We start from the raw sequence: 23,041 nt of genomic DNA on the forward strand, positions 1-23,041 counted from the left end.
AATATACTATTTGATTTTCATGTTGCATAATATATTGTTAAAAAGGAGGAATTTACGAATTTTAATTTGGAAAAGGAATAAGAAACTAAAAAAATAGAAAATGTCTACAGAATAATTACATAAGTCGTAACGTTAACGTGTCCTTGTTGCACGAAGAAGTCAAAACGTCAGTAATTGAAATCGATATATAATCGTGCTTTCTACTTTTAACGATAAAGGAAATATCATAAATGATTACATCCTCCATACAGAATATGAGACAACGAAACACTCTATTTCTGTCATTAGGGTGGAAAGAAAAAAATTCCATTGAAAACGACAGTAATGCATAGGCACGGCTGCTAGCGTAGGCTTCACATTGAAACTCGAAGGGGGAATCGTAGAAACACATTTTCTCGACAAATGACGTAGAGAAAAGCACTTGCGACATTGAATTTCCAAATTAACCCCTCGTAGCCGAAATTGCCCCGAAAACATCACTTATACGCGTCAGCCAGCAGAAAGCAGCAGCTGCGATTTCGGTTTTAAATGTCGTATCGCTGACCACCTTCTGACGAGGGGTTTAATTTGATTTTTAAGTTGGAGGTTGGTATTAAAGTTGGCCATAAAATTTAGTTAAAGCGTATAGAGACACGCGATCATTTTTATCACAATTTTCCTAATCAATGTCTTGGCCGACAGGTGAGGGAATGTTTGGTTGGGTTGCCTAGGCGACGACGTCACGACCCCTAGACGTGACCGAAGTTTTCTTACTGAATTCCAACCAGCGAACGCTTATTCAATAATTTCCTTAAACCACCCTATTTGGATCGCCTGCGTAAGGAAAATTGCGTTATAATAATATTAGCTAGATTAATATGCCCTTGTTACGTAAACGTTCCTGTAACCTGTAACTATATAAATGGAGTAAGGGAAAATTGCAAGAATTCTAAATTGAGAAGGTATGCCGCATGCTTACGTGTTCACTCATTTTATTAAATTCCCACCAATGAGATTCAAGCTTGACTCAATTGCGAACAACCCCATCTAACCAATTGAGTACACAATAGGCTTAACGCAATATTTACAAATACAGAAACAATAGCTTTCATCATAATTATACAACGTCAATCCGTTTCGCTTGGAAAACGAGTAAAGCGATTGTAAAACTGATTCTTTACAATCGTGCACTGATTTGAGAAGACAAAGAGGTAAATTTAAAGCAGATATCCTCTTTGATTGATGCCTTTGTTTCTTTTTTTACCGATGGGCGCAAATTGATTTCACACTTCAAAGCGATTGCAAGCTTAAATTTTTCATGCCGTTTTCATAATACACATTTTTTGTTGAAAAATATGCTCATTGCCTTTGTCAAAACAAGGATCAATATACCACTAACTATCCATCAATATATTTCTGTTACAGACACGATGCATTGGTTTACTTTTTGGGTTTTATGATCACTTGTCCTGCCCCTTACAACAGCAAGGCTCAGAAATGATTATTATTAATAGGAAAGTTGTGGCGTACATATTGTTAACTTGGAAAGCAACGAGGGTAAATCGTTTGAATGGCTGCGTAGAGCTTAGGATCTTATCTACCATTAAGTGTATCGAGAAATCCCGAAGTAATGCATAATGAATTATATATCAAATAAATAACCAGTCTGCATAAAAAGAAAAAATGAGCAACAGATGAAAAATAAATAACAATTTTGCAACCGAACACGTGGTTTTATACCAAATAATGTATGGGACGCAAAGAAAAGCAATAAGAGAAGAAATAAGATATAAATGGGGCAATATATGTAACGAATTAGACCAAAAAGTACGATATAGCGTAGCGAAGCGCAAGTTCATCATAATCATATAATAATACGAAAGTTGACACAAAGCTCGTTCTAACTCAGAAATTTAGAGAGGTAACTGTAAATTTAAAGAAGGAATTTTTCGGGGAATTTTTAAATACATTGAAAAAAAAGGAGCGTGAAAAATTTAATACGTAAATTTAATACGTCTAATAACGTGTCTACATATGAAACTTTTTTTAATTCTTTCGTAAATAGCATATTGCGCATTGCCTACATTAGAAATTTCATACACTACGCATGCGCAAAACCAAAAAATATCGAAATGCACGAAATCCTTGAACCAAACCCTTTCAAATGAGCCCTATATCGCCCAAATCGGTTCAGTCGTGCAGAAGGAGTACGTGTGACGGACGGACGGACAGACGACAAAGTGCAGCCAATAGCGATTTTTCACTTTGAGGAAAATACGCTAAAAAGTGGAATACATTGTTGCCTAGGATACGGAATTACTGGTCGAACAATTTGATCCATATTCTAGGACTGCGAAAGTAGGTAGGGAAAAATTCCGATTCCGGTATAGAAGGCCAATATGAGCAGAAATGTATAAAAAGATAACAAAATGAACTTGAGAGGAATCTGAGAAGAAAGTAGGGGTAACTACCTATGTCATAAGGATAAGTTGAGAACAAACCTGTGAACCTTGAGGACGGTTTACAACGAAATTAAAACCAGTTCGAGGGGAACATTTATTTATGTATTATCCCTCTCTTGTTCTGGTCTCTCAACAGGCTTTCACCCAATTACAGAGGGACCCGCATAATGCTTTTTAGAGGTGCCCCTGCAGAAGGTCTTAAGTTGTTATGTATACTACTACTACAGAAAATTTGAAGTAGCCGGCAGAATGCTCGAAACTGATATAAGGAAATTCCCATCTCTGCCATAGATGAAAAATTCACCTCATCAGCCTAGGTTCGAACACCCGAACTCCCGGCTATGTCCCCAACGCTCTACCACTGAGCCACATAGCGATGTGATGGATATTTGAGAAGAAAAGAAACTTAATGGGGAATTGAAGGATACGTCAGAGGGAACTCGAAGGAAATTTAAAGAGCTGGAGAGAGCGGAAGAAGAATGTGTAGGAAACTTAAGAGGAGCGAAGAAATTGAAAGAAGCTTAGGAGAAGTAAGAAGAGAATTTAAAGAGAACTTGAGCATGATTCGAGGCGCATAGAAGCTTGAGAAGAGAACTTCAGAAGAATGTAAAGGACTCTTCAGAAGAAATTGAGCAAAGCAAAGGGAGTTTGGAACATTGAAGGTACTTGAGGCACATAAAAACAACTTGATAGAAATTTGACAGAAGCCTGAGACAAACTTTAGGAAAAGAAACTTGAAAAAACATAACGGCAAATCTCAGTCTGGTTCAGCTTCTATTGCGATGAAGCTCTCCTCCGGATACTACCGCTGCATCAATCGTTCCTATAGCGTGGAAATATCACAATGACCCCTCACTGGATTTACCTACAACTTCGAAGAGGGAGAAGAAACATCAAAGGAAAGTGCTGAAGAGTTTTATTAAACGTTCTCCACTGGCAGTATCACCTTGGCCAGCGACTCCAAAACGTCTTCGTAAAGAAGAAATCCCCTGGAACTGGTGCAGTGACCACCTGTTGCAGTGTCGTCGTGTCTGTCGCTGCCAGGTCAGCTTATAGGATCCCCCCCCCCGCGCTTCCCCATTCGTTCATTATTCCGTCGCTTAATTCTACCAAAATGTTCAAGTTGCAATCCTTGTTGATATTAAGAGTTAAGTTGATCATTGTTACAATTAGCGTTATATTATTGTTGTGTTCAAAGACCAAATAAAAAGTGTTGACACCAAAGTGGCGATCCCGTCAACAGCACACTCCAAAGTGCTACCCGATGCCGATCACACGCGAGTGAAAGGTCAAAAACAAAGTCAAGATGCCAAACACCCACAATGGACCAGACACATTCACTGGCGCAAACTCCAAGCCTGAAATCCACCGCATACAGATGAAAATTCCAACCCCTTGGCCAGACGACCCCGAGATATGGTTCGGCCGAATAGAAAATCACTTCCATATCAGCGGCACTGTCACACTACGGATACGTAGCGTGCAATTTGGAACCGAAATATGCGGCAGAAGTAACGGACATATACTCACCAACCCACCTCAGGAAGTACGTGAAACTCACGAGGGAGTCAGCCAGGAGTACAAGACTCGACAGCTACTAGAGCGTGGAGAACCATTACAGTTTAGCCACAAATGAGTTGCTGCGATCCATTTGATCAATCCCGTTACCAAAAAAATATCCACGCCACCCTGATTACAAAAAAGGAAGCCAGTCCAATTCCATACAACCCGAACGATACACGTCCAGCAGATAACAACAGACTCTAACCTCCAGGACCCCTTGCGAAAATTATCGAAGATATAGCCGCCTTTAAAATAAAGGTATACGAGAGAGGCAGGAATAGAGATCGGAAACCTGAACGGAGCAGATCACGTCCGACGGCGAAATCTCATGCGCCAGTTGTGACTGCTAATGGGGCTTGGGGTGTACGAGCTGCGTTGCGTTGGCCAGTTGAGCCCTGCAGTCCTCGCGGGCTTCTTCTGCATCTTTTGTCCAATGGACGGGGTGATTCCCTTTTGGAAGTTCATATAACGGTGCCCGAATTCGCGCTGCTTCTGTAATGAATCGTCGATAATAATTGATCATTCCTAGGGCGTAGCTTTTTCGTTGTGGTGGGTAGTGGAAGGTTTCGTATTGCTTCAGTTTTATCACTAGGTGGTATCCGAGGAATCGCAACTGGTGCTGCCTGAAATTGCATTTATTTACGTTGATTATACCATTTTCTTCAAAGCGCTGGAATAATATATCTTCGAGGAGATCTTCACTATAGAAGCCGAAGCAGATTGAATTTTTACGCGTATGCACATTCTTTTATACCTTGTTTCTATGGTGTGGCGTGTCCACGTGACTGGTAACGTTGAAATTTCTTCACGTTTTCGCCTTCCGTTTCAGTCTCTTTTACTTATTGTTTTTTGGTCACAAAATTTATTTGGTTCCTCGAGAATTTCTTAATGTTCCAAAAAACAAAGCTCTTTGCTATTCAAGTGTTGCTCCAAACAAAATTATCCGGTGCTAAGATTTACGGGTGCCGTACTTAACTACACTAATGAAACAGTACGAACCTGTCCGAAAACAAACATTTCCCGGCCTCTTCACATTTCTAGATCGACGCCCCCTTTTGATGCGAAAGGCATTGACTAACTTTCCTTTATTAGGTAGAGCCCACGCATCACAAAAACCAGATAGCAGTCATTAATTATCACTTCGGCATCGATGTTGGAACCCAAATTAAACGCGATTCAATTTGCTTGTGTATCAAACAAAAACTTCTAGAACATTCTCGAATAAATACGTCATTATAAATCGTCACTGAATTAATTGTTTTAAATTGATACCGGCGTCCCAATGTCGAGTTTTCGTGTTGATTTACCTTTACACGCTGGAAACAGGTCATATTAAGTTACTTCTACTACGTTGCAAACTAAGCATTCGTTGGGAAAAAAACAAGCTGAATTTGCAGATTCCGCATTTCCGTGGACAGTGCTGAAAGCCGGTAATCTGAAAATTAATAACGTATTTCCGCCATTAGTATTTCACCGATCAGTACGCGTTAAAGTTGACTGAGAGACTGAGAGAGGGCATTATTTTGCACGACATTAGGTATTGTGGTTTGGGTAGTCAACTTGGTCAGAATAGATTCTCGTACTCGCGTTTTGAGAGTCAATGCGAAAGTGGAAAAATTACGTGGTGATAAAGTCCAAGGTTCATTTTGGATCATTATAAAAGTGAATTGTAGTGGCGCAGTGTAATTAATAAAGAAAAAGTGAGGTGAATTTAATTTCATGTATAAGATGAAATTACAACAAAGAAAACTATTAGTAAAATCAAATAATCTTCAGTATTCGTGCCACTAAGAAGAAAGTCAGTCCGTGTAAAAGAAGTGTGATCTCACTGTGGGTCCCTGGAAAATGCAGAATTACAAAAGTAAAAGGTCGTGGGAATATGATGAATATCCCTAGCACTCACGTAATTCGTGGGTTTAAACGAATCACATGAACTCATGTTTAAAAATGACCGATTTCATTGATAAAGCACACAACTAAGTGTTTGGTAAACGATTCCTTCAATGAATTTTTGGGTCTGATTAATATCAAAAGTTAAAGTATAATAATAAAGATGTTCTTCTAAAGGGCTAATACTAACGGTAAATTTCATTATTGAATAAAAATAATTTCGAAGGGTTTCTTAAATTATTACATTTTAATACAATACGAAACGATTTCGGGTAAAAAATGGTATTCCAATAATGACATTAGTTCCCAGAAGAAGGCTCTATTTATTATTTACGTATAATGAACAATGGAGCTTTTTGATATTATAATTTAATCATTAGGATGGTGACTAAAAATTCATTTCGGGTTCATTTGGTATGCAACCATTACGCACAAAACGCGTATTTACACTAATTTGGTAAATCTTACTCGCTGCGGCTCAGTTTAAATTAAATTACACACTACTGTACGCAATTTATCCTAATCCCAGGCAAGTTTTGTTTTAATTCTAAAGTTGACGAAATATAACTTCTAATCCACCATAGTTTGCAAGTGTAGTGTGTGCCATGCAAGTTGTAAGTTCATGTTTTCATAACATTTTGCGGTTTACATGACGAGAAGTTTAGTCGGGGAATACAACTCGGAAACAAATTAGTTGTTAAAAATTATGGAAATTTGTGTAAATTAAGCATAATTTAGTTAGTTGCACAAAATGGTTAGTTTCGCGCATACGAAGTGGACCAAAATTTCGCTCATGCAAGGTTTTAGTAAATCCAGTCGAGTATGGGGATGTTGAAAGTGTTTATTGATGCAGTGCGAGTTCGTGTAAGCTCCGATTAATCTCAGCGCTCAATAATAGGATTCATAGTATTCATCCAAATTTTGAAAAAAAGTATGTATGTGATATCTGCTTCAAGATACAGCTACATTTTAATCGAGAAAATGTAATTCAGATGTGTAATAACTTAACCTGCTTCTAAAGAAATTGATACTTTTTATATCGAAAGCGAAGTGGGCAGTCTGGTAAAGTCATTGGCACAAAGACTGGTTGTAGTGGTTCAGTTTTGCTTGCTAATAATAATAGATAAATAATTCCATTGTCGGCGACTTCGTTTCTGAAAAAAAAACAAAACCCTGCAAGATGTTGATCGATAAAGCAAGTAATTTCTTTTCATTTCTCATTGATTAATCTCCCATCAAGAATATACAGCTACAGGAGGTACAATTTAAGGATTACTTTTAATTCTTTAATTCATACTTATTGGTTAATACAAAAGCAAATTGAATAATCTGGAACACCCTTACGCTTTCCAATTGCCGTGGGAAATAGTCGGTCAGTGCATTACGTAACTTGTGTGGAAAAATTAATTTTGTTTCACATTTCTTTCACATCTAAGCAGATTATATAAAAACGTCCTCTCGTACATTCGATCCAACCTACGTAAAGAAAAAATTGAAAGTACTTTGGGCGGTTAAACTACTCTATACATTTGTATTTCGCCTAGCACCAACAGTTGGATCGTTAAAAATACATTACCATAAGACCTGTTACACTGTAAAATTTTATGTTGCGATATCAAGCTACCTGTCGTAATAACCAACGATTGACTGCGTCATCCCTATTGTTGACTTTCCAACATTAAACTCTATAAATTCCGAGAAGTGGGATATTTTCACGTCGAGAAATCGTAAACTCCAACCTTTCGGTCGTAAAATGGAGATTAAACAGAAACGATCGTTTCCATTTTTGATGTTTGAATTTTCAAATTCGGCTAATTAACAGCGTAAAGTAATTTGGTATAAGACTCTCGAGGGTGTAAGGGGATTGTCCTACCATTTATATGCGGAAGAACACTGTGCTTAAAATTATGCTTCAGCGAAACTTGAGAAATTTACACGAGAAAACTAAAATGCATTATATAATAATAAAAAGTAGTTTCCGTTACCGAACAAAAGTTTGATGCTAAGCTTCAAATACGATTTTCTTTACGAGACACAATAAGATCTCCGTGCTAAAGCTAATAAAGTTCGAATTCTCTTTAAGGGTTCGTTTCAATCTTTTATAAAAGTAGGTTCCCTATTTAGCCTGTAACTACGGAGTTGTTCCTGAATACTCAGAAAATCTTGAAGAAAAAAGCATACTAATACAAGAAGACTTACAATGCTATTTTAATATAGGCGACTGAGTAGGTAGTACTTTCAGTTCCATGCGTTTTTATGAGTGAACGAGAGTAAAAGAAAATATTTTTCCTGATTTTTTTATTTTTACCTTTATTTTTAAGTGGGTGGGATTCGCTACCTACGCGACCTGCTTTCCTGTGTTTCGGAATAAATGTTTGTCTTGTCAATCAATTAATTTTGTGTTTATTCGAGCCCATTGTGCGACCCGGATAGAATGTTCATGTCAGATTTACCTTCTCGTATCCAAGATTTATTTCAGGTGCTGATAAAAAAATTTGTAATAAATTATTTGGGAATTTTCCGAAGTTGATCGAGACTACTGTCTCACAAATTATTCATTTAGGTTAATGTTGGGATTTTTCTTTGTAGCGGAAGCCGGAAGTGTACGGGGAGAAATTACAAATTTCAAAGTTTCAATTTTAGTTTGTTTGAGCTAACTGGACGTGTGTTTTTTCAAGTGGTGTGGTTGACCGCATGCCATTGCACACAGCATTATTTATTTGGCGCACAACGTGGACCACAGAAATATTATACGTAACATATTATAAGACATAGTCAATTGTTTTTTGAGACTTGCGTTTCACTAACTTTTGAATGTTAAATAGGCCCCCCCCCCCTGTATACTATTAAATATTTCGATAGCTCTTTTCTTTAAGTGATACCTCATATGTCAACTTCTGACATTTTTAATCTTAAAATATTTAAATTTTAATGACTAATGACCGTTTGCACCGATAAATTTAAGTGGACCTTATCTTAAGCGTAGGTTAAAATCCATGGCAACCATTGTCGCAATAATCGTTGCCATGGATTTTAAGCTACACTTAAGCTAAGTCTCGCTTAAATTTGTCGGTGCAAACGGCCATTAATGTTAAAACATACCTTGGCATACTAAATACAGCTTTAAGTTAGTTTTTTTTGTGGTGACATACCCATAAGGTAAGGTAACGCACCTTACATCTGAAAAATAGCGCAATGGCAAAAGAAATAGGTATGAAACGCTTGGTATACACAGCAATCGTGATAGGTCTTCGAAAGTATAATCATAAATACTGCTTTACGTACCTATGTATAGTCGGAATGAGGTAATTGAAATGAGTCATTGCAGTAAAATAACTGCAATGAGAGTTCACAAAAGCTGGTAGAAGAGGTGCGCAGAACTTATAAACGCTATATCATAGTGAAATAGGCGCAACTTAGTTACCTACAGTAGATACTAAGAGAAGGGGTATAAATATGTGTGAATTCGTGTTCCAAAGTTAACTGATTCCACGGGCAACCTCAGACACCGAATCTGTGCCAATTGTCTTGCGAAGTCAAACCGTGCATTTTGGATGATTTCTACAAGACGCTCAAAAAAATTCCGCTCTAAAATCCTTCCTATGTTATCCCGTCTTGCTAAAAGAGCAAACTGGATACGAAAACCCAAGTCCAAAATAGATACAGCAGTGAGAAGAGGCACCAAGTAATCAAGCCAAGGTAAAATGTAATTTAACTTAATTTTTTGAAACCGTGTGAACGGACGAGGGAATGGTGACTAAGTGATTTCCGAAATACGCAACCCTCTAGTACCAACGATCTTCTTGGAGGGCGGATTAGCAAGCAGGGCCAGGGAAATGGAAACCCTCTTGTCCCTACAGCGAAGAATTTTCCCCAAAGTTGCGGATAGAATGGAATGTGAGAACTGCTAAAAGAGGTAAATGTTGAAAATCTTAAGAGGAAACTGATCAAGAATGTGAAAGTGAAGCAGTGGGAGTGAAATATGGACATGCCAAATTTTACTTCAGTGGAGATAAAAGAGGAAACAAGGGAATGTTACTCAGAGAATAAATCTGAAAGCAAATGGCACTTCAGTTGGAGTCTGTTTAGGTGTATATGACTAGATACCACTGATAATGACGACGAGGAGGTAGAGGAAATTAACTATTCTGAGAGACGAACAGGGCAAGGCATTTTGATGAGAGGGGATATAATTGATATAGGAGGAGAAAGAATCATTGACAAGTGGTGGGACTGTTTGGAGTGCGTGTACCAAAAAACGAAAGAGGGAGAGTAGGGACTGGTTAAATTTTGAAAGCAAAAGAGTTTGGTTCTGTGTAACATGGGAGAGGTTAAAAGCGTAGATAGAAAAGAGATTGGTGTAGATAAGAAATAAGAAGGCATTAAACTAAGCATACGGAACATCGGCGACGATGAGATAGGATGCAAGATAGAGAAAAGAATAAAACGGAAACAGAAATGACGGAAAAAATAGAGGAAAGCAGAAGAAAAAGGAGATATGAATGGAGTAGTTTTAAAAACAAAGATAGGGTACAAAGCCAGTCAGAAGTAAGAAGAAATGGAGATGACGGCAGAAATGGATGTGTGCCGACTATGTGTCTCAATGGTAGAGCATTGGGCTACATAACCGGAAGGTCGGGTGTTCGAGCATTCTGCCGGCTACTCCGAATTAGGTTTTTCTGCAGTTTTCCTAATTCGTAAGGTAAATACCGGAGTAGTATAGAACAACTTAAGGCCTTCTGCAAGGGCACCTCTAAATAGTATTGTGCGGATCACTCTGTAATTGAGCACATGCCTGTTGAGGCCCCAGAACAAGAGAGGGACAATGAATAAATAAATAAAAGATGAAAGATGTCACTTGGGAAATCATCATAGTAACAAAGGTATAAAGGATATATGAAATAAGGCAAGGCTACAGATGTTTGTGGTATACCAGTAGATCTTTTGAAATGCTGACAATACGAAATGTTGAAAGAGTTGATAGCTTTGTGTAATGATAGATGAGTGAGGAATGGCCGTATCTATAAGAAAAGTAATGATACCGTTGTCAAAGAAAAATGGCACTAAGATATGTGGAAAGCACAGTACTATTAGTTTGGTTGTGTATGCTGTAAAGGTACTGTTGAACCGGAAGCAGAATTCTGGGATGGAAGTATGGGAAGAAGAGCACTACGATCTGCGATGCAGAGAACTAATAGTGACTATGATATGTATATTCCAATGGAAAAATGCGCTAAACATGTAAAAACATCCAGCATTTTTATTCTATATTTTTGAGTACATTAAATATTTCGGAGAGAAAGTTTAAAACTAACTCAATAAAAAAAAGTTGGATTTATAATGAAGTGGTGGAGTAGGAGTACTGACATTTTTATTCAGTTTTCCAAAACCTTCTACTGTAAGAAGAAATGATGTGCTTCGAAAATATAGAGAAACTATCAATAACCCTTTCATTCCTCGACTCGAATTGTATGGTGTTATTAGATACAAAATACCACTTTATTCAGTTTTTTTGTTATTTCTGGTAAAAATCGATCAAACAATGTAATCATTTTTTACTCGAATTACGTTAGAGTGATGGAAGCAAGTAAACATATAAGCAATTTCATTTCATGATTTCACTAAAGAAGACACCGTATCAATCATTGCTACAAGCTTAATTGATGAAACGAGAGTTGAGAGTGCTTTTTCGATTTAAAAGTCGTTACTTGAAACTTTAGTGTAAAATGACGGAATGACGAATGAAAGGATTTAAAATATTTGACATTTTTAATTATGATTTTACTACTCCTTCAATTGAAAGCTTTCAAACGCACGGCGCACGCCGTAGGGAATTTCAAAACCGTACAATGTAATGCTCATATTAGTCTAGCTGAAATATTTATGTTGGTTAATTGGTATGAAATAGGCTTGAATTAGTAATAGGAAAATAAATTATAAACCCGCTTAATTATATGAACTGAAACCGGAGCTAGGTATGTGTTCGCAAATTTTCCCCCTGCACTATTATACTCACTCACATTTTTGCGTTCACAATGACTCGGTTTCGTAGAAACTTGATTTTTCGATTCATTACGGAACATAATAAATAATTCATTTTCTACTACAAAACGTGCGCAAAAAGTATGAAATCTTATTCATTATTGTTGATGGGGGTGAGTTTTGATTTTGCCATGAGCAATTAACATAAATGCGAATTTCAAATTTTGCTTCCGTTTTTGTAGCGTCATTTTTTGGTGGATCAAGCAGTTCCTGATAAAATTTGTTAGCGTAATTTTATAATGTAACCGGTTTCTCTCAAAATTATTCTATTTTGATATTCTGAAGGCATTCATTAGCATTCATGGGAACGCAGTTCGATCGTTTTTGAATATATGATGATCTCCTTTCCAGATATTCGTAAAGTGGGAGTATCTTTCCTAAGTACTTTGCATGCGGAGGTGTGCCTCCAAAGTAAGGTGGAGAATTAGCTGTGGAAGAGATCTAAAAGTACTTGCACTAACCTTGAAAGGCCGCTTCAAACTGTAGTTTATTCTCCTGATTATCGTGGATTCCACATACCACCATACCAAGTAAGAAGAATGTCAGACTTCCAAACGCGGCTACCGTAGCCCCCATGGCGCCCCCTAAATGGCTCTCACCGTCCGCAGCAGGCCACCGGGATCACCTACCTTCACATGCATCCCACCCCGGGGCCCACTAAACCACTTTGCTGCTTGTCACTCATTACCCGCACTAATTACACCAGTTATTATTCATACCTCATCAACTGTTGCATGCCGATTCGTAGTTTACTGTGTTTGAAACGAAACTTGGTCCAAATTGCAATTTTATGAATGAAAAGTTAACCCCTATTTAAATTAAAGTACTATAACGAAAAACTCGTGTTGCGATATCATTATAGAGCTTGTATCTCAACGATATAATTGACTATGGTGGTGAAATGGTATATCGTTCAATACTCTCACATTCTACCGCCGATCGAACTGTTACAAGCGCCCTCTGCTTTAAGCGAATTATGTAAGAATCCGTTCATAGAAACGCCGAACCGAAAGTCGACGCCTCCGACGCCCTTACGAAAGCGTCGGAACTACGGCCCTTGACATTCATTGCAAGCAAAGGGAACTACATAAATACTAAATTCGTTCAAATATCCGTAAAGAGATGTTTATTTGTGATGGTAGCACCCGCATTGTATGTGAATTTACTTTAATTGTCCTAAAACAGAGCACCAATTAGATTTTATTTATAAACGCGATACCGTTTATTGACATGTTCAGGGTAGCCATCCATACAATCGAAGATCATACTACACAATGAAACATTTAAATAATTGCAACACTTTTTAGTGTTCCGAACGGGACGCATGGAACCATATTACTATAAAAACCTTTTCTTTTCAATTACAGTAAGTGGCACTTTTAGGCGCACATAAATCCCAATTTTGTATTATAATTCTGTTCATGGTGTGTTTTAACCATATGAACTTATCGTTTTGGAATAGGTAGAATTTTCAAAACGGGACTCTAGCTACACTGGATTTTTTAGCTTTTGCTCCAGTTTTTTGCTCATTTTGCATTGTCAGTAAGAAAACAAGTCAGAAACAAGGATAACAGAAAACGCCATTAATTTATTGTTTCTGCAGTAAAAACTTGTAAAGGAGCCTGTTAAAGGAAGGTGTGTCACAAGATTTTAAAGCCGGACTAAGGGAATTATAAATTTTGCAGATGTTATAACTGAATGAACGTTGATAAGGGTAGTTTTATGAATCGATACCGTTAGAATACTCTTTGATCTAATGTTGATACATCAAAGAATATCAGCTAGCGAGGGTCACTGAAGATAGTGAATAAGAAAATGGAAAAGCCTTTAGATATCTGTTTGAAAGCATTGGCTACTGATAGCATGAAACCGAGCATGAAACCCAATAAATTAATGGAGCATACCATGCGTTCAAAAATGGGTTGCTGTCGAGTCACCTTTAGAATTTTTGTTTACATGGTAAATCATATTTAACTTGAACTTCCAAAGGCGACTCGACAGCAACTCATTTTTGGTCGCCCGTTAGAAGCACTGCACGAGGAATATGTAAGTACAGCACAGCCCAAATCATTTAAAAAACAGAAAACTGATTTTCGGTGAACGTTTGCAGAAAGCTCTCTTGGTTACTTAGTAGCTACCTTCGACAAACTTAATACATCTAATCCTCAAATCCAGGGACTGGCTTTGCCACGTACTCCGGTACTAAGTCCGCGCAAAAATAGCATGAAATATTATGTCGCATTAGCGACAATTTAATTAAAACAAAACAAAATCAATTTACAAATTATTATAAATAAATCACACCAGCGGACGAATGTGAATCGTGAATGTGATATCGGCGAAACGGACTGACGAACTCGAGCGCCACCAAGGAGTACGGCCTTGCCCCCGATCAAGGTCGGAGGTAATAACGGTCTCAAAAACCTCGAGTAAACTCAAATCAGAATGAACGCCACCTCCAGGAATTGGACGAGTTCAGCAAATAGTGGCGGTCACTTAGGAAGCATTAAAACAAACTACGACTAGTTAATTAGCGATTAATACGGGAAAATAAATTCAGGACAACAAAACAATATCCCCCCTTTCAATTAATGGAACCGAAAGTAGCAACTAAACACCACAAGCAAAAGAGATCTCACATTTCGATTATGTACATCCAAAAATTAAAACTTGAATTAATGAATTAATTGATGCGGACGTCCTAAAAATCAGTAATTGGTCTTAAAATTCAAATTAATCAAGAGCGCGTCTTTTGAGACTCCTCACGTCGTAATCGGATGCTGTCCAGTGTAACTCATTCAATCAGATACCGTTAATTATACATACTTAATTTGCCGGATAATATTTTTAAATTCATAATTATAATTAAGCCCCGTTCTCTTGACATTTTTTTGGTTTCTTATCAAACTGATACCGGCGAAAACCTGCATGGTGCTCGTTACAACTTAAATATAATACATTTAAGTGAAAAGATTGAATCGTTTTGCGCAAGACTGCTTAGATACGTTTCAAACATTGTGTAGTAGTATCCAAGATGTTGCTCGCAAAGAGAATCACAAAGATATAAGCTTAAAAGCCTTGGAAGGCACTGCAGAAAAGATACTTTTTTGCTGAAGAGGATGTCACTTTGTCCGGTAAGAATTTTACAGGAAGCTTAAAGGCATGTCGCGGAAAGACTAATAGATACTTCATAAATCACGTCACTCTGGTTATATTCTCTCATCTCTTTAATAAATCGCCCAAAGCTTTCCGTATGTGAAACATAATTTCCTGCTGCCGCTTCCTTGAAATCTAAATATCGAAATAAGCTTCACATCTCAAAAAGAATTCGCTTTTTCCAATAAACTTAACTAAGAGAGATTGTGTGGTTCAATGTGTAACGGAAGATTTTTAATGAGATTTATTATTTTTTATTATATGAGCAATTAGGGCACATGGACGTAGGCACATTTTTATGAAATTTTGATCATTGAAACGATTTTTCAAGGGTGATTTTCCAAATTCATGGTAAAAAGTTGAATTTCGTTAGAGTAGCTCAGTTGTAAGTATAAAGTATTAGCAAGTGGTTTCATTAGAGGATTGTTTATTCCAAAATGTTATTATTTAATAATGAATATTAGTGAATTGATAGTTACCGGAAGAACTCCATAATTCGTTTTCTATTTCTGTTACCACCCCATCATGGTAACTTTTGAAAAAAGGTAATCAAGTTTTCGTATGCCCGAGTGTATTCTATACCCCTCCCCCCCCCCGGACGCCCCGATGCTGCGTACCTCCACAAGGCCGCCCAGCCTTCAAGACTCCAATACTAGTATTTGGAACCGTAAGGCAAATCTTTCTTTCCTGTGGACTTTTCCATACACCCAAGGATCATATTGCTAAGTTTGATGGTATATTTTCTTGACAATTATGGTATGAGTGGTAATGTTAGATATTTTTGGAAAACAACATAGTATCGAGGGATCTAAGGGTATAGAATACCCCTCAACCACACAACCGGACCCTCAACAAAGAAGAACTCGATAATCCCTTTTCTATTTCTATTACCATCCTCATAGTAATTTTGGGAAAGAGGTAGTCGGTAAATGGCCGCGGAAAAGTTATCAGCGCTATTCTGACGGGCGAAATCAAAATTGATCATATAAGTAATGATAAGCGGCACTCGTGAATCACTCAATGGGTATCCCTTTATCGTATAATAAATAACTAATAAAACCGAACCTGTTTTAGCAGCAAAGCTGATATTATCAGCCAAAAACTGTTGTTGTTGCTGTTGTTCCCTGATGATCACAGCTTCGCTGTCGAAACGCGTACAGCATTTTAATATAGGTATTCGGTTCGACGGACATTACTGAAGACTGACACAATTAATTCAAGTAGGTTGGGTTTGAGTCCCTTTCGTAAGCATAGGGTAGAAATGCAGTATAAATTAATAGTAAAGTTTGTGGTTAATAAATTGAGCAAACTAAGAGACCTTAAAAAATTAAATTCAAAAGAGAGCTAGCTCATTTCAACAAGGGTTGAGATAAATCCTCAGTACAGGCGAAAATCCGTTTTCATATGTAAGTAGAGTTCACCAGTTGTCTACGTTACTATTGTTTCACAATTTAAAAAAAGCTATTTGTTTGCACTTAAATAAACTACAACACGATAGATATTTTCACACTGTATCAAAGAAAAATAACTTGAATCCGTGCATCTCCTTTTCTTTTTCTAAGTGTATACAATTCGAAAGTTTGTTGAAATGTCTCAAAAGTTTAAGTACAATTATCCCATTTTTAGTTTTGTTCTTCCAGTGCTTTTTGTTCGCAAACTTTTCCAACTCCGCTACTACGAGTAACTTTATGAATATTAAGCTCCCGGTGCAACTTTTTTTTAGTAAATTATGCATACCTTAATTAAAACCTAACAAAATTAGATGCTTTGTGTAAAATTATTGTCGTTCTTTTATGACCAAACGTTAGACGTTGTATTGAAATAAATGCAAAATTGCCTCTTGCGTTGTATACAACGTACTTACTTCAAGCATAACCACATACTATCATTTTATTACAGATTACTAATCCACGTTTTACAGTGATATTTATTAAGAAGTAAACATAGGGAATTACGTGTATTGTTTTTCCCGATGTCTACTTTGAAGTACAATATAGTGAACGCGGACGTATCACAATTAAACTCAAAAAACCCAGAAGTATACTCTTCCTTCCGGATATCAGTCATCGAAAATCTCAAAGACGAAATTTTAAAAGCAGATCTGTGGCCCGCGGGAGTTCTTATCAACCGGTTTTTTTGGAGTCCCCCAAAATCAACAGATCAGAGGTAAAGCCAACTAACTCTAATGCTACTCGCTCCATAAGTGTATTTAACATTAACATTCAGAGCTTAAGGCTCAAAGTAAATGAACTTGAATCTTTTCTAGTCCAGCTTAAATCAAACATTTATTTTATCTGCGTAAGCGAACATTGGCTGACCAAGTTAGAAATCAGTGGAGGTTTCCAAATAGGAGCATGGAAAATTGCATCGGCTTTCTGCAGAACCAGCAGTATCCATGGTGGGGTGGCGATCTTCATTAATTCGGGACTTAATTTGACATTTGAAGCAATTTCCAGCATTACCGCACTATCCCAAGAACGTCATTGTGAATTAGCTGCGCTCTACTGTGCCACACAGAGAGTGGTAATCATATCGGTGTATAGATCTCCACTGGGAGACTTTGACATTTTCTCTAATGTGTTCAGTGCTATGTTGCAAGAATTAAATCATAACTCGGACATTGTAATTGCAGGTGACTTTAATGTACATTTTAATACGGAGGATCGTAATGCAGTGTTTGTATCGAACTTATTAACTTCCTATGGGTTTGTACAAACCGTTTATGAACCCACGCGGCTCTCAAATTGCATAGACAATGTTTTCGTCAACTTCTCAAAAAATAGATTCCAAGCCGAGGTTGTGGACACTAGGCTTTCTGATCACCACGGCCAACTGATTACAATAAATACAGACTCTGTACCAAACTTTACACAACAAGAAACTACCTTTATTAGGCCTATTACTAACAAAGGACGAAATTCTTTATATAACATGCTTGAACAGTTTAGTTGGGACTATTTACATAATGATAACTTAGACATAAGAACCAAATTTACTATTTTTCACAACAATTTTCATAGCGCGTTCTTAATAGCGTTTCCCCAACGCAAGATAACGACAAGGAAACGTGATTCAGGTGTCAAATGGTTTTCTAATGAACTCAAAATCATGAGAGACAAGTTTCATTTTTATACAGATTATTATAATAAGTATAAGACTGATTCCCTTAAACGAATCCGAAACTATTATCGTACACAATACCGTAACGCTATTAAGCGTGCAAAAATTAAAACTAGTGATGAGGTGATAATGAAGGCTACTAATCCTCGCAAAGCCATGTGGAAATTGATAAATTCACAAAGGAATAATACGAAAATGGCAAATATTTTAAATATTAGTTCTAATGAATTTAACAAACACTTTGTCAGTGCTGCAGAGGACAATTTAAGACAGCTATCTTCATTTAAACTTGATCCTCTTACTATTGTTAATGTAAAATGTGATCACGTCCACTTTCATCTAAAAGAAGTAAGTGCTTCCATAGTGAGGGATGTAATTATATCTATAAAAAATAGCTCAACTAAAGACATATTATATGGAATATCCTCTATTGTTGTCAAAGGTAATATTAATCAATTGGTCCTACCATTGACTAAATTAATTAATCTTACAATATTATCAGGGCACTTTCCAGACCAACTAAAGGTGGCATTAGTTATACCAGTTTTTAAATCGGGCAATACGAATGACCTCACAAACTATCGGCCCATATCGATACTGCCTGTTTTTTCTAAAATATTTGAAAGAATTTTATACAATCTACTACAACTAATAAGTTGTTGCATATGGAACAATACGGTTTCAGAAACCAAAAAAGCACAATACATGCACTATCAAAGTTTATAAATAATACTCTTACTTGCTTTGAAGAGGGAAAATACTCATTAGCGATTTTCCTGGACCTATCAAAGGCGTTTGATAGTGTCTCACATCATATACTAATGCGTAAACTTAAAGAAATATATAATTTTGACGTAAATAGCCTAAAGGTAATAGAATCGTATCTGTCTGATAGATTCCAACAGGTGACTACTAACGGAGTGACCTCTGATAAATTACGCATTAAAAGAGGAGTACCGCAGAGGTCAATATTAGGTCCACTGCTGTTTCTAATATATTTTAATGATTTTCCTTATTATATAAAACCGTATGCGGACTGCATTCTCTACGCAGATGACTCAACGCTCTTTGTAAACCGAGAAACTCTGGAGGATGTCTTGCCCATACGAGATGTACTACTCTCTCTTACAACCACATGGTGTACTGCAAATGATTTAATTCTGAATCGTACAAAAACAGTGGAACTCTTGTCCACATTAAAGAGACACACTTATAATAACCCCGAATCTATTAAGTTTCTCGGATTACATATCGACGCTACGTTAACATTAAAAATGCATACTAGAAATACTTGTAAAAAAATAAGCAGTAACATCTATGTCTTACGGCGATTGGCAAATAATGTCTCAAAGCACACGCTTGTAACTGCATATTATGCCTTAGTCCACGCAATAATCTATTATGGAATTTTAGTTTGGGGGAACTGCGCCTCATCCATCGACGTCTTTGCTCTACAGAGGCGATCTATTCGCATACTGGATTCAGTACCTTATAGAGCTGACTGCAGAAACTCATTCCGCGCATTGCGTATACTAACACTGCCATCAATTTATATTCTAGAATGTGTTCTATACGCTAAATCCAACCAAGCGGATTTCCAAACGCACTCGAGCTATCATAATCATAATACGAGGCATAAAGACAACATTCGAACGCAATACTGCAGACTAACCAAATCGCAAAACCACCATTCGTATCAGGCACAAAATTTTTTTAATATGCTCCCAAGGCATATTCAAAATCTTGACAAAGTGCAAATCAAAAAAATTCTTAAAAGACACCTTATTAATAAAGCATATTATTCCACCACTGAATGTATTCACGATGGGTTTAGTAATCTCTAATTGTTAGTGATTTGTTTATTTATTTATTTGCTTGTTGTTAGTTGATATACGTTGTTTGTAATCTCTACTATATATTTTTAGACGAATGTAAGCGCTTTTGCGTAGTAGCATGTAAAATAAATATTATTATTATTATTATTATTATTATAAGTGACAAACTCTCTTCTGAAGGGCGCCTAATTTCCTGCATCCAGAATAACTTCTTAAAATACAAATAAAGATTCACAGAAAATAAATATCTTGCACTCCTTAAATTGTTACCGGCACTATATCAATTGACAATATCATCTTTTCCTTCAGTTGAATGCATCACACACGAACGAAAATAAAAGTACGAAAGCCTAAGCAACAATATTCAAATTATTTAATATCTTTATTTGTTTTAACAAGTTTTTGGATGCATAAAATTAGGCGCCGCCGTTCAGACGGATTTTGTCGTTTAAAAGTATACATAGGGAAAAACAATACACGTAAATCCCTATATCTACTTCTTAATTTTCGGGTGAGCCGAATGTGAGTGGGTTTCTATTATAAACTTAAGCGACGCAGATTAACTACAATCGCATTACGTGATCCAAGGTGCACCGATGTCGATGAACGTTTATATCTGAAGTAATTACTCCGTTATTCAATAAAAGCGCTCCTTGATGTCAGGAAAGCTGAAATCCATAGGAAATCTTGGAAAGTAAGGAACATTCATCTACATATTTCGGACAATTGTCTATCACTGTCAACTTCATATACCACGAATACAAACTTCGACCTAGGGGAACCCTGAATCAAGACAATTTCTATGGGAATCGATTCAATTTTAAGAGAAGAGTAATTAGAGGTATTGTGAAAATTTGGTTACTGTAATGTTTTTGAATCAACCGCCATGAATTTGATATCTTAACACTATACCCTGGTGAATCCCTAACATGTCCACTGCAGTGGATCTTTCTCATCATTGAGAGACTTTCCGTCCGATCAACATGTCCATACGACAAACTCGGAGGGATGTTAGTGATTTGAATACATTCAACGAGTGGTTCCAGCGTCATGGCCTACTGTCAAAGAAGTTCAACTTATTAGACAACAAGATGCGAAGAATCGCATACGATTTTCAGTAGGGGAATTATTTGCCATTTGACATCGGTGTCTCTTTCCGTTCTCGAGTTAGACGAGGATAATGAAGGCATAATGGGGTAGGCTAAGAAAATCTGAGCTGTAGTATAACCTGGTCACTTCAATCACCGTGGATCTTATAACGATCAATGCAGACTATGGAAAAGACGTTTGGTCACAAGTACGTACATTACGTCCAACACTGTAGTTTTTGATGGAGACCCAGAGGATGTGTCCAACAACAATATAAAGTTATTATTTTTTTTCGATGAAGTTCTCCATAATCTGGTTCTGGTTTATGACTAAGTAATGTATAACAAAGAACCACGAATATTTTATTGTTTAAACAATAACATATTCGTGGTTCTTTGTTATACATTACTTAGTAATATAAAGTTAGCTGAACGATGTAACGGATGTTAAAAATTTCTATGGAAATGGATAAGAATTATAGAAGAATCCGAGTAGAAATTACCAGAAAACTGGAAGAAAACTGGAAGAAAATTCTAGAAATTTAAGGAATGAATTCGTAGAAATCTCCAAAATGTGTTTAGGACAGATTGGAGAACTCCAGAAGAATCTAGAAGAAGTCGAAAAAAATATACAGGTGGAATTTTTCGAGAAAATAAAAAAAAAAGAAACCCGAGTAGTAAACATCGATCTAGAAGCGAACAATATCGACGGGATTGGTTACGTGAGCTCCCGCAAAGTGGTACAACTTGAAGAAGCTACGATTGACCATTATAGATCAAAACATATTCGCCGATTTACAATGGAAAAACTTCCTGGGAAAATTATTTTATCCTTTGAAGCGATTGCGAATGCAAACGGATGGTCGAATTCGCTGAAGGCAACAACCCTTATTGTGACTCTATGAGGAGAACCGTTGTACAAGACAAAAGATGAATCTTTATTGTTTCACTGACCGAACTTGTGCCGCATAAGATAAACACCGAGAATGTACAACCCATTCGGCAATCACCTAGACGTTTTCTGCTAGCAAAACGGGAGGAAGCGCAAAAAAATATAGGAGATATGGAATCTGAAGGTGTTATTGAGCCATCTAGTAGTCCTTGGGCTTCGCCTGTGGTACTGGTTCAAAAGATGGGTGGGTCAACACAATCTGTGTGGATTATCATCGAATCAATGACGTAACTAAAAAAGATAGTACTTCCTCGAATTCACGACACGCTCACACGCTATCCGTCTCCAAGTTTTTTATTCTTTAGATTTGTACAGCAATCGGATCGGATCGAGATTATAGCATATTACAGTCATGCCGTTGGGATTGTGTATCGCACCCGTGACGTTTGAACATCTCATGGCAAACGTGCGGGGTTATCGTGGAAGACTTATTTAGTCTACCTGGACGACATCATTGTGATGGGGAAAACCTTCAGTCGGCCAATCTAAGCTTTCCTCAATAAAGTGCCATATTTTCCAGAGTAAGCTTCAGTCTTTGGGACAGAAGAGTGCTCCGCTGCTTTTCAGCAGTTGAAAAGGCGTTTAAGACTACACCGATACTGTATTATCCTACATCGGACGTGGCATACATTTTGAATACCGACGCCAGTAACGTCGCCATTGGAAGTGTTTTGTCCCAAAAACAAAATGCCGAGGAGAAAGTATTTGGAAGCCCTGACGAAATATTATAATTATTAAATTATTGTGTTACCCGACTAGAGTTGCTGGCGATTGTAAAGTCTATCGATGGAAGAAACCTTACGTTAAGGACAGATCGTGCACAAATAAAATGGTTACTTAATTTCAAAAATCCAGAAGGCCGGATTGCAAGATGGATCGGAAGAATACAAGAATACGATTTTACCATTCAACATAGAGCAGGAACCAGCTATCGAAATGCTGATGCACTGTGAA

The 23,041-nt window shown here is 37.1% G+C and overlaps 1 protein-coding gene across 1 annotated transcript in view; it reads right to left on the reverse strand.

Annotated features, from left to right (window-relative positions):
* Positions 1–12,879, reverse strand: part of LOC116181726 (pikachurin-like) — a 144,034-nt gene extending 131,155 nt beyond the window's left edge. Inside the window, exon 1 of the mRNA XM_031502150.1 lies at positions 12,398–12,879. Within this exon, the coding sequence (XP_031358010.1) occupies positions 12,398–12,512 (115 nt within the window). The 5' untranslated portion in view covers positions 12,513–12,879. The remainder of the gene's footprint in view (positions 1–12,397) is intronic.
* Positions 12,880–23,041: the final 10,162 nt, after the last annotated feature.

Source organism: Photinus pyralis, unplaced genomic scaffold (assembly GCF_008802855.1).
Source record: "Photinus pyralis isolate 1611_PpyrPB1 unplaced genomic scaffold, Ppyr1.3 Ppyr1.4_LG1, whole genome shotgun sequence".
Classification (NCBI taxonomy): Eukaryota; Metazoa; Arthropoda; class Insecta; order Coleoptera; family Lampyridae; genus Photinus; species Photinus pyralis.